Source organism: Pan troglodytes, chromosome 3 (genome assembly GCF_028858775.2).
Source record: "Pan troglodytes isolate AG18354 chromosome 3, NHGRI_mPanTro3-v2.0_pri, whole genome shotgun sequence".
In the NCBI taxonomy this organism is placed as follows: domain Eukaryota; kingdom Metazoa; phylum Chordata; class Mammalia; order Primates; family Hominidae; genus Pan; species Pan troglodytes.
The window spans coordinates 169,885,365-169,897,505 of record NC_072401.2 but is presented as its reverse complement, the minus strand read 5'-3'; the positions used below and the strand labels follow the sequence as shown (position 1 = coordinate 169,897,505).

Below are 12,141 nucleotides of genomic sequence, written 5' to 3'. Positions count from 1 at the left end.
TTTAGTTTGTTAAGGAATCTGCATACTGTTTTCCCTGGTGGTTGTACTAGTTTACATTTCCACCAGCTTTGTAAAAGTGTTCCCTTTTCACTACATCCACGCTAACATCTATTATTTTTGATTTTTTGATTATGGCCATCCTTACAGGAGTAAGGTGGCATTGCATTGTGGTTTTGATTTGCATTTCCCTGATAATTAGTAATGTTAAGCATTTTTTCATATGTTTGTTGGCCATTTATATATTTTCTTTTGAGAATTGTCTATTCATGTCCTTAGCTCACTTTTTGAAGAGATTGTTTGTTTTTTTGTTGCTGCTTTGTTTGAGTTCTTTGTAGATTCTGAATATTTAGTCCTTGTTGGATGGATAGTTTGTGATTTTCTCCCACTCTGTGGGCTGTCTGTTTACTCTGCTGATTATTTCTTTTGCTGTGCAGAAGCTTTTAGTTTAATTAAGTCCCATCTATTTATCTTTGTTTTTGTTGCATTTGCTTTTGGGTTCTTGGTCGTGAAGCCTTTGTCTAAGCCAATGTCTAGAAGGGTTTTTATAATATTGTCTTCCAGAATTTTTATGCTTTCAGGTCTTAGATTTAAGTCTTTGATCCCTCTTGAATTGATTTTTGTATAAGGTGAGAGATAAGGATTCAGTTTCATTCTGCTACGTGTGGCTTGCCAATTATCCCAGCACCACGTGTTGAATAGGGTGTCCTTTTCCCATTTTATGTTTTCATTTGCTTTGTCAAAGATCAGTTGGCTGTAAATATTTGCCTTTACTTCTGTTCTTTATTCTGTTCCATTGGTCTATGTGTCTATATTTATGCCAGGACCTTGTGGTTTTGGTGACTATAACCGTATAGTATAGTTTGAAGTCAGGTAGTATGATGCTTCCAGATTTGTTCTTTTTGCTTAGTTTTCCTTTGACTATATGGGCTTTTCTTTGGTTCCATATGAATTTTAAGATTGTTTTTTCTAGTTCTGTGAAGAATGATAGTGGTATTTCGATGGGAATTGAATTTGTAGATTGCTTTTGGCAGCATCATTTTCACAGAATTGATTCTACCCACACATTAGCATGATATGTGTTTCAATCTGCTTGTGATATCTATTATTTCTTTCAGCAGTGTGTTGTAGTTTTCCTTGCAGAGGTCTTTCACCTCCTGGTTAGGCATATTTCTAAGTATTTTATTTTACTATTTGCAGCTATTGTAAAAGGGGCTGAGTTCTTGATTTGATTCTCAGCTTGGTTGCTGTTGGTGTATGGCAGAGCTACTGATTTGTGTACATTAATTTTGTATCCTGAAACTTTACTGAATTCATTTATCAGTTCTAGGAGCTTTTTAGACGAGTCCTTAGGCTTTTCTAGGTATTCAGTCATATCATTGGGAAATGGTGACAGTTTGACTTCCTCTTTACTGATATGGATGTCCTTTATTTATTTCTTTTGTTTGATTGCTCTGGTTAGGACTTCTAGTACTATGTTGAGTAAGAGTGGTGAAAATGGGCATCCTTTTCTTATTCCAGTTCTCAAGGAGAATGCTTTCAACTTTTCCCTGTAAAGTATAATATTGACTGTGGGATTGTCTTAGATGGCTTTTGTTACCTTAAGCTATGTCCCTTCTATGCCAATTTTGCTGAGGGTTTTAATCATAAAGGGATGCTGGATTTTGTCAAATGCTTTTTCTGCATCTATTTAGATGATCAGTGATTTTTGTTTTTAAATCTGTTTATGTAGTATATTACATTTATTCACTTGCATATGATAAACCATCCCAGCATCCCTAGTATGAAACTCACTTGATCATGGTAGATTATCTTTTTGATCTGCTGTTGGATTCTGTTTGCTAGTATTTTGTTGAGGGTTTTTGCATTTATGTTCATCAGAGATATTGGTCTGTAGTTTTCTCTCTTTTTTTTTTGTTATGTCGTTTCCTGGTTTTGACATTAAGATGATATTGGCTTCATAGAACAATTTAGGGAGGATTCCCTCTTTCTCTATCTTTTGAAATAGTGTCAGTAGGCTTGGTCCCAAATCTTCTTTGAATGCCTGATAGAATTCAGTCGTGGATCCATATAGTCTTGGACTTTTTTTGTTGACATTTAAAAAATATATACCATTTCAATCTCACTGCTTGTTATTGGTCTGTTCAGAGTTTCTATTTCTTCTTGGTTTAATCTAGGAGATTTGTATATTTCCAGGAATTTACCCATCTCCTCTAAGTTTTCCAGTTTGTGTGCGTAAAGGTGTTCATAGTAGCCTTGAATAATTTTTTTTGTACTTCTGTGGTATTGGTTGTAATATCTTCTGTTCCATTTCTTTGGATGAAACTTATTTGGATCTCTCTTCTTTTCTTGGCTAATCTCACTAATGGTCTATTTATCAATGTTGTTTATTTTTTCAAAGAACCAGCTTTTAGTTTCATTTATCTTTTGTATTGGTTTTGTTTGTTTGTTTCAATTTCATTTAGTTCTGCTCTGATCTTTGCTATTTCTTTTCTTCTGCTGGGTTTCGGTTTGGTTTGTTATTGTTTCTCTAGTTCCTTGAGGGGTGACCTTAGATTGTCTATTTTTGCTCTTTCAGACTTTTTGATGTAGGCATTTAATGCTATGAACTTTTCTCTTAGCACCACTTTTGCTGTGTGCCAGAGGTTTTAAATCAGTTGTGTCACTAATACTGTTCAATTCAAAGACTTTTTAAGTTTCTATCTTGATTTCATTGTTGACCCAATAATCATTCAGGAGCAGGTTATTTAATTTCCATGTATTTGCATGGTTTTGAGGATTTCTTTTGGAGTTCATTTCCAATTTTATTCCACTGTGATCTGAGATCACTTATTGAGGCTTGTTTTGTTGCCTATCATATGGTCTTTCTTGGAGAATGTTCCATGTGCTGATGAATAGAATGTATATTCTTCAGTTGTTGGGTAGAATGTTCTGTAAATATCTGTTAAGTCCATTTGTCCTAGGGTGTAGTCTAAGTCCATTATTTGTTGGCTTTCTGTCTTTATGACCTGTCTAGTGCCGTCATGGGGTATTGAAGTCCCCCACTATTATTGTGTTGCTATCTTTCTCATTTCTTAGGTATATTAGTAATTGTTTTATAAATTTCAGAGCTCCAGTATTAGGTGTATATATATTTAGGATTGTGAAGTGTTCCTGTTGGAGTAGTCCTTTTATCATTATATAGTGTCCATCTGTCTTTTTAAACTATTTTTGCTTTAAATCTGTTTTGTCTGATAGAAAATAGCTACTCTTGCTTGCTTTTGGTGTCCATTTCCATGGAATATGTTTCTCCACCCCTTTCCCTTAAATTTATGTGAGTCCTTATGTGTTAGGTGAGTCTCTTGAAGACAGCAGATACTTGGTTGGTGAATTCTTATCCATTTTGCTATTCCAAATCTTCTAAGTGGAGCATTTAGGCCATTTACATTCAATTTTAGTTTTGAGATGTGAGGTACTATTCTATTTATCATGCTAGTTGTTGCCCGAATACCTTGTTTTTTCTTTTTCCATTGTGCTATTATTTTATAGGTCTTGTGAGATTTATGCTTTAAGGAGGTTCTATTTTGGTGTCTTTCAGGGATTTGTTTCAAGAGTTAGAGCTCCTTTCAGCAGTTCTTGTAGTACTGTCCCCCACTCCCCAATAGCACTGAATTTATTTCCAGGCAATCTGTGAGCAGGGCTGAAAACTTTCCCCAGGCTACAAGCCTCCCGACTGAGAAAGCAAGCAGGGCTCTTGGGTTTCACACATCCCCACTTGCTGCAGCCTCTGTGCTTGTATCTGCACTCCCTGTTTACCCCCCTGCCCCAGGTTCTGTCCAGGAAACTTTGTGTTTGGTTGAAATTGTTACAGAGTTCAGCTGGAAGTTTCCTTCTCCATGTGGTCTTTCCCCAATTCCATTGGCAGCCCTCCCAAGGACCCCTGTGAGACAAAGTCAGAAACGGCTTTTCTGGGGACCAAAAGTGCCCAGAGTGCTTATCCCACTGCTTCCTCTACACCTATATTTCACTTGGCTCTCTAAATTTGTCTGAATTCCAGATCCTTCTCCCATGATCTGGAACTTCAGTTTCCCCATTGATGATACGTGTTAAGGGGTGGATGTTCCCCCTTTCACACTTTGGACATTCACAGTTTTTCAGCTTGCCTGAAGAGGCAAGTTACTTCTTTCAAAGGGTCTGTGGATTCTCTTGGCTTTTCTGGTGTGTTCCTTTGGTAGTTCTTGGAGCAAAAGTTCATGGTGTGAGTCTCCACATGCTGATCTGTCTGTCCGAGTGGGAGCTGCAAGTTAGTTCTGCCTCTTGTCTGCCATTTTTTATTTTTATTTTTATTTTGGCTCTCCAGACAATGGAACAATATTTTTAATGTGCTCAATTAAAATAACTCCTATCCCTGAATTCTACACTTGTAGGAAATATTCATCAAAATAAAGATAAAATTAAGATGTTTTCAGACATGAAATCTGAGGTTATTCATTGCTATCAAGTCTGCAGTAAAATAAATATATACTTTAGGTACATAGAAAAAATCCAAAATTTGGAAACATGAAAATGCAGGAAGGAATGAATCACAATAGAAAGGGTTATGTGTGATTACATACAAAGGAATACACATTGTGTCAAAAAATAATTGTAACATATAAAATTTGAAATAATACATAGAACTGAAGTTTATGAAAATTATAATGTAAGAGTTCAGAAGGTTAATACATTTGAATGTTTTAAAATTTTGGAATATTAAGAAATATAAAATTAAAGCTATATCTTATAATCTCTGGGGTAACAGCTAAAAGACTAGTAAAATAGTGTGTACATAAATGTTAACAAAAGGAAAAACTGGTAAAAACAAGAAGGGAAGAGAAAAAATATGTAATGAGTGGTTCAAATTCAGACAGAAAACAAATGGCAAGGTAGAAAATAGCTATATCAATAGTTATATTAAATGTAAATGTACTAAATACACTAAGTAAAATACAAAGATTTTCAGGCTATATCTTAAAATACAGACAACTATAGACATGTGCCACACAATGACATTTTGATCCACAACAGACTGCATACATGATGGTTGCATAAATATAATATTGTATTTTTACTGTACCTTTCCTTCATTCAGGTATATCTGGATACACAAAATACTTACCATTGTGTTACAGCTGCCTAAAGTGTTCAATTCAGTAACATGCTGTACAGGTTTGTAGCCTAGGACCAATAGGCTGTACCATAAAGCCTAGGTAATGTGATCTAGGTTTGTTTAAGTACACTTTGTGATGTTTGCACAATGACAATATCACCTAATGCCACATTTCTTAGAATATATCCCTGCCATTAAGTGACATCAGACTATATATGCTATTTATACAAGTCACAATTTAGGTATAAAAACTGAGAAAGCTTGAAAGTAAGATGATTAAAAATATATGCCAGGTTAACACTAACCAGAAGAATCAGAAGTATCTCAATTGCGTGAAAAGTTAGAAAATTAATTTATAAATACACAAAGGATAAAAAAGACATAAAATGGAAATTTAAAAATATTTTACATTAAATAAAAATAAAGCAAACATAAGAATGCTTATAAGTTGGAATTTATTCAGTGCTTACAGGGGAATTTGCAGCCTTAAAACCATAAATTAGAAAAAAATACAGGCTGAAAAGTCAATGATTTAAACTTTAGCTTAAGAAAATAACAAAACAAACAAGAAGATCTAACCTACAGTAAGTAGAAGGAAAGAAATAATAAAATGAGAACAGATATAAAGTAAATTAACAACAATTGTATGAACAAGAAATCAACAAAGCCTCTAAGTTGGTTCTTTGTAAAGAATAATAAAATTGATTAATGTCTAGCAAAACTCATTAAGAATAAGGGAGTAAAAGCACAAGTATCAGAAAAGAAAATGGGGCAGTACTACAGGCTCTATTTTAGACATCGCAAAGAGCAAAGGAAGATTTTATGAATGACTTTATAGCAACATATTTGACTATTTAGACAAATGGGCAAATTCCTAGAAAACACAACTTTCCAAAACTGAGCAACGAAGATATAATTAATCTGGTTCTGATATCTAGTAAAGAAATTTAATCTATTATTTAAAAAAAAAAAAACATTCCCACAAAGAAAACCCAAGGCTCAGATGGCTTCACTGGTGAATTCTTTCAAACTTTGTAAGGATAACATCACTATATATGTATATTAAAACACCAGTTTGTATACCTTAAATATGCATGATTTTTATTGTAAAGAGAATAACACCAACTTTTTACAAATTTTATTTTAGTCTGTTTGGGCTGCTATAATGTAGCAATGATTGGCTGGCTAATAAACAACAGAAATTTACTTGTCACAGTTTCAGAGGCTGAGAAGAGATCAGTCTTTCTAGCTATTTTTTGGTACCCATTAAACATTCACTTCTCCGTCCCCCAGCTACCCTTCCCAGCCTCTGATAACCATCCTTCTACTCTATCTGCATAAGTTCAATTGTTTTAACTTTTAGGTCCTACAAAGGAGTGAGAACATGTGAAGTGTGTCTTTTTGTGCCTGGCTGATTTCACTTAACATAATGACCTCCAATTCTTTACATGTTGTTGCAAATGACAGGATCTCATTCTTTTTTATGGCTGAATAACTAAAAGAATAGAATTGTATTGTTTGTAACACAAAGGATAAATGCTTGAAGTGATGGATACCCCATTTACCCTGATGTGATTATTATGCATTACATGCCTGCATCGAAATATCTCATATAATCCATGAATATACACACTTCCTATGGACCCACAAAAATAAAAAATTAATAATTAAAAGGAAGTTCTAAATCAAGGTGTCTGGTGGGGGCTGCTTTTTGGTTCATAGATGGTTGTCTTTATACTGTGTTCTCACATGGTGGAAGGGGCAAGGGAGCTCTCTGGGGTCTTTTTTTATGGGCACTAATTCCAGTTATGAGGACTCCACCCTCATGACCTAATCATCTCCCAAAGGCCCTGCGTCCTAATCCCATCACATTAAGTGTTCATATTTTAACATATAAATTTTGAGAAAATATAAAACATTCAGTCCACTACACTCTTCTGGATAATACAAAAAGAGGGAATATTTACTCTTTCTAAGGGCAAAAGTTAGCTTTAATACCAAAACCTGACTAGAACATAATGAAAAGGAAAATTAGAGATACTTCTCTTTCATGAATGTAAGTGAAAAAATAGTTAACTAAATATTAGCAAAATGAATCCAGTGAGGTTTAAAAAACCCTCAAAACAAAATGAGATTTACTCTAGGCATGCAAATGTACTTTGTCTCATTGCTTGCTATTCAAATGTGTCACTAGAGTCTTTGAAATTTTCACAAGTCTAACGTTATTTGAGGGCATGCTTCTATTTAAAAGTGGTTTTGATTCAGTATGTCAAAATACATTTTTAAGGGTAATGAGTAAGGTATTTGTTTTCATAATTGCAAATAGAAACAAAACATGAAGTTACCTGAACTTCACCAGTGAAAAAATGAAACAGTGACATTATTGAATAAATATTAATAGATAACTATAGAATTATATTGCAATGTTCTTTACCTTTCTTCTTCCAACGATTCAGTTTTGAAGGAAGGTAAATAGATCTATCTCTCTGAAAATTATTCGGCTTCTAGGTGTTCCTTGATGATCTCCCTGAGGATTTTAGTGATGCTTTAGATGAATATAACATGAAAATTATGGAGGACTTTACCACTTTCCTACGAATTGTTTCCAAACTGGCTGATATGAATCAGGAATATCAACTCCCATTGTCAAAAATCAGTAAGTATGTTTTACCTCCATTGTGGAACAATTTGAAGAATAAATAATCTTGCCTAAGAATAGTTTATTCTGGAAGAAGAGTGGAACCCCAGAAAGTTTATTTTGCCCTCAAGTGAGGAGATTCCTTTTCCTTTCTAAAGAAAAAAATTTTGCTTATTAGACATTAAAAGGGCAAAAGAGACTGAAACTAAGTAGGGCAATTTATAACCATCTTGTTAAATGCTGCTTCAGGGTCAAGCCTGGAAAACAGAGTAAGGGCATCTATGAGATGAAGAGAAACTAGAGACGAATTCTGTCACTCTCTCTTGAGAGGAAATACGCTTAGTTTTCATAAACACAGATTCTGAGCATATTTTCTGGGTCCAAACTCTGGTTCTGCTACTTATTAGCTGTGAGATCTTGAGCAAGAGACTCCATACTCATGCCTTAGTTTTCTGAACAGATATATGAGAAAGGGAATAGCATTATCTACGTAGTTTTGATGAGTTTTAAATGATTAAGTTAACATATATGAAAATCTTAAAATAGTGTTTTGTACATGGTTAACACTCTTAGCATTTGCACTTTTTTTCATGAGCTAATAGATGGAAGCTTTCTAAGGGAAAATAGATACAAAAAGGTGACCATCACAGGTGGGGTGAGATTGGAGTCTGTGAATATTATGCCTCAATTACAAATTAGAGCCCAGTTTGAATGTCTGATCTGGGTTTTATAAGATTATAAATGGAAAATATATTTATTCTCATGCACTACTTCCAAACTTACTAATTGAGGCTGCATGGTTTCAGGAAAGATTCTGAAGGCAAGTCTGAGTTCAGTAAGAAAAAGTACAAAGGTAATAACAATAATTCTCTGATAAGAGTATGTAATTTAAATTTAGTCTTTCATTTCTTATTGATTAAGGCAACTAAAATATAATACACATTTTTATAATAGTGATACTAACATTAATAGCCAACTTTCATTGAATGTATTCTGTGCCAAGCTGTGCTACTAACCTTATGTGATATAACTTACAAAACATTTCAGTCTTCATTACATGAAGCTGAATGGCTCCCCTTGTAACATGGTCTAGAGAAAGTATCTGAGGTTTGACAATTTGACTGAGTTCAAAACACTAATCTATCCCTAACTATTATTGTCAGAATTCACAGGTAAAGAATGTGAAGACTCTCAACTCGTATCTCATTTGATGAGCTGCAAGGAAGGAAGAGTAGCAATTTCACCATTTGTTTGTCTGTCTGGGAACTTTGATGATGATTTGCTTCGACTGGAAACTCCAAACCATGTAAGTGAAGAATGGGGTTTATTAATAAAAGGTGTTTAAGAAAGAATGGATTTATATTGCTAGGCAGCTTAGAAAGAACTTCGAATTTCCCAGATTAAAAAGGAAAAAAAAATCTGGGTGTATCAACAGATAAATTCAGGAATTGGTGCTCTTGAAGTCAATATGATTTCTGTTTCTCAGAGTTGGCCTGAGGACCCTGCTCAGAGAGTTTCCAGGCACCACTACTTTTCTTCCATCTTTGAAGGCTCTACTGATATTGACACAGGTTTGCTGTGGAAGTAGCACATAAAACTGTCTTCAGACTTTCTCAGTACTGCTATAAATGCTGTAAATACTGCTTACAGTCTGCATCATTGATGCATAAAATGGAATGCAAAGAACTAGACACATTTGGAAGATCCTGGCTAATTCATTTGAATGTTGACACTTGGTGAAATTTAATTTATATCTTAATACAAACTTTGAGAAAAAGTGTTTTATTACATTTGATATTATGGATTGACATTGGTGTCTCAACTCTATTTTATTCCAAAATCATAGTCATATATCACTTAAAATAATTTTGAAAACTATATACATCTTGTGCATTTTAAATGAACACATACATTTTTATCCTAAATTTAAATACTTTCTAAAGATACAGTTTTTAGTTTCAAATAAATGTTGGTGTGTTAAAACCAATGCATCATTCTTTTAATTGTATAAAATGGAATATCAACAAGAAAGTGTTTTCATACCCATAGTCAGTAAGTTAAGAACAAGTCAGGAAAACTTTTTATAAGGATTTATAAATTTGCAGTTCTTTTCCTCTTGAACTCACATTTTCTTTCCATATTCCCTCACATTTACCTTACCCAACTCGCTTTATACAAATTTACTTTACTAGAGTAAGTTATAACCTCTTAAAATTGTTTTGCTTTTATTGTTTATTTTAATTAACAATAAAATTAATTTTACATTTTAATATAATGCTAAGCGTACATACAAATATATCCTTTATAGCATATAGATAAGTTCTAAAGCATCGAACTAAATGAACACCATGTACTAAGGATCTGTGTACTCCTCCCACGTTTCATTTTCTTGTCTCCCGTTTTCCCCCAGGCCATCAACCTTTCTAAACTTTGTGTTTTTCACTTTTCTTTTTAAAAACTACATATTACAAAATCCCTTTTTATATTAATTTGCTTTTGAATTTTATGAAAAGTGAAGGAGTAGTTACTGCAGTCACCGGAAAGTCACTTTTATTTACATTCAGTGCTATGCCTTAAGGTTCATCCCTGCTGTAACGTCAAACTCTTTTATTTTTAGTACTTAATAATATTTTGTAGTGTGAATATCAAACAGCCTGTTAATCTGTTCTCCTGTTTCGAATAGTTGTGTTTGTTTCTCGTCTTTGCTATTACACACAGTGTTGCTATGGATGTCTCGTGCGTATGTGCAATAGTTTCTCTTAGGTATTGATTTTCTAGGTTAAAATAATTTTCTGAGTCATATAGGAATAAGAATATTCAAATATTAAACTTTTCAAGCTACTACCAACTCATTTAAAAAGTAGCTGTGCCAAACAAGTCTCAGCAGGAGTGAACGCAGTTCATATCTGTCACTCGAATGGTTACCTGCAAATTATTAAGTTTTAATAATAGAGTCTTGTTTAGATATTGCTGCAGTTTATAATTTGCATCACTGATCTGCATATAGTACATGGAGTCAACTCTTATTATTCATAGATATTTATGTATGAATTTTCTTAGTTGTTAAAATTTATTTGTAACTACCAAAAAAAAATAGCTGTGCCAATTTACACTCATAATAACAGTATGCTAGAGTTCTATTGATCCTCTACAGTACAGTTTGCAAAAAATGAGCAGACATAGGAAAACTATTCGCCGCCTTCTTTTTGTTTTCCTTCTTCCTCCTTTTTATTCAGGTAATTGGGTTCCCAAGATTGTTAGAGTTGTTCAATTGAATTCTTTTCTTGTGATGTATAATCCTCTAGCTCATTAATATTCTGTTTACAAGTAAATTCCTTTCACCAATAAGGGGAATGAAATGGTGTTAGGTTTTCTTTCCTAGTGAGTGTTTCTATATTCTAGTGGATGGATGGTTGAAAGTGCCATTGGTATTTTGTGGAGGCAATAATCTTCATGGGGTGGAGCTGAGCCACTCTCCACTCTTGCTTAGGATGGTGCTACCACAATGTGTGGCTAAGGCACCCTCTTCCTTCACAGCGAAGAATGGGCTTTAAAAATGGTAACTAAAGGTTGTATCTACAAAGCACCACATAAGAAATTATCAACTTTCTTTATACATAAATAATACATTAAGAATAATCGTATTTTTTCAGGTTACTCTAGGCACAATCGGTGTCAATCGCTCTCAGGCTCCAGTGCTGTTGTCACAGAAATTTGATAACCGAGGAAGGAAAATGTCGCTTAATGCCTATGCACTGGATTTCTACAAACATGGTTCCTTGATAGGATTAGTCCAGGATAACAGGTATGTCCTCTCTGTCTGTCTCTGTTTCTCTGTCCTCCCATCTCCGTCTCTAATGAATTAATTTAATGAATTTTAAGGAAGAAACCTCATTACAGTTTCAAGTGCAGGTTAAATCATACTAAACATACTAGATTGGTTTTTTTTTAGAGACTAATGGCAAGAGAGAATAACAATTCGGTATTATTTTTCTTTGTGGTTTTCCAGCAAAATCTTGGCACTTAGCCCAGCTCACATGACATCATGCTATGCTCTAATGATATAAATATTTGCACATGCTCATAGATATATTTGTATTTATTACTCTCCTGTTTATTCATTATTAGATATTTTAAAACTGAATAACAAATAATGGCATGCTCTTCAGTATTTGAGAAGAGTAGATAGAGGACTGAGTACATGACAATTGTTTTAGTTCTGTGGCAGGAAAAACATTTTCAAAAATAGTAGCCAGGGGTAAACACTGTTGGATTTATCCAGGATGAAGAAATTGACTTGGGCACTGAGCACATAGATTTGGGGAGGGGCATTCTGTCACATCAAAGCAGGAAACCAATTTTGTTTTTTACATAAAAT

General features: G+C 33.9%; 1 protein-coding gene across 6 annotated transcripts in view; it reads left to right on the top strand.

Moving 5' to 3' along the window:
- Positions 1-12,141, top strand: part of DDX60 (DExD/H-box helicase 60) — a 173,223-nt gene that overhangs the window by 105,788 nt on the left and 55,294 nt on the right. For all 6 annotated transcript variants that reach the window (XR_010156235.1, XM_063808454.1, XM_063808453.1 and 3 more), the window contains 3 exons: positions 7,634-7,781; positions 8,927-9,069; positions 11,417-11,568. Coding sequence is in view for 5 of the 6 variants with exons in the window: in XM_063808454.1 (XP_063664524.1) it covers positions 7,634-7,781; positions 8,927-9,069; positions 11,417-11,568 (443 nt within the window). In the remaining variant the exon portion in view is untranslated. The remainder of the gene's footprint in view (positions 1-7,633; positions 7,782-8,926; positions 9,070-11,416; positions 11,569-12,141) is intronic.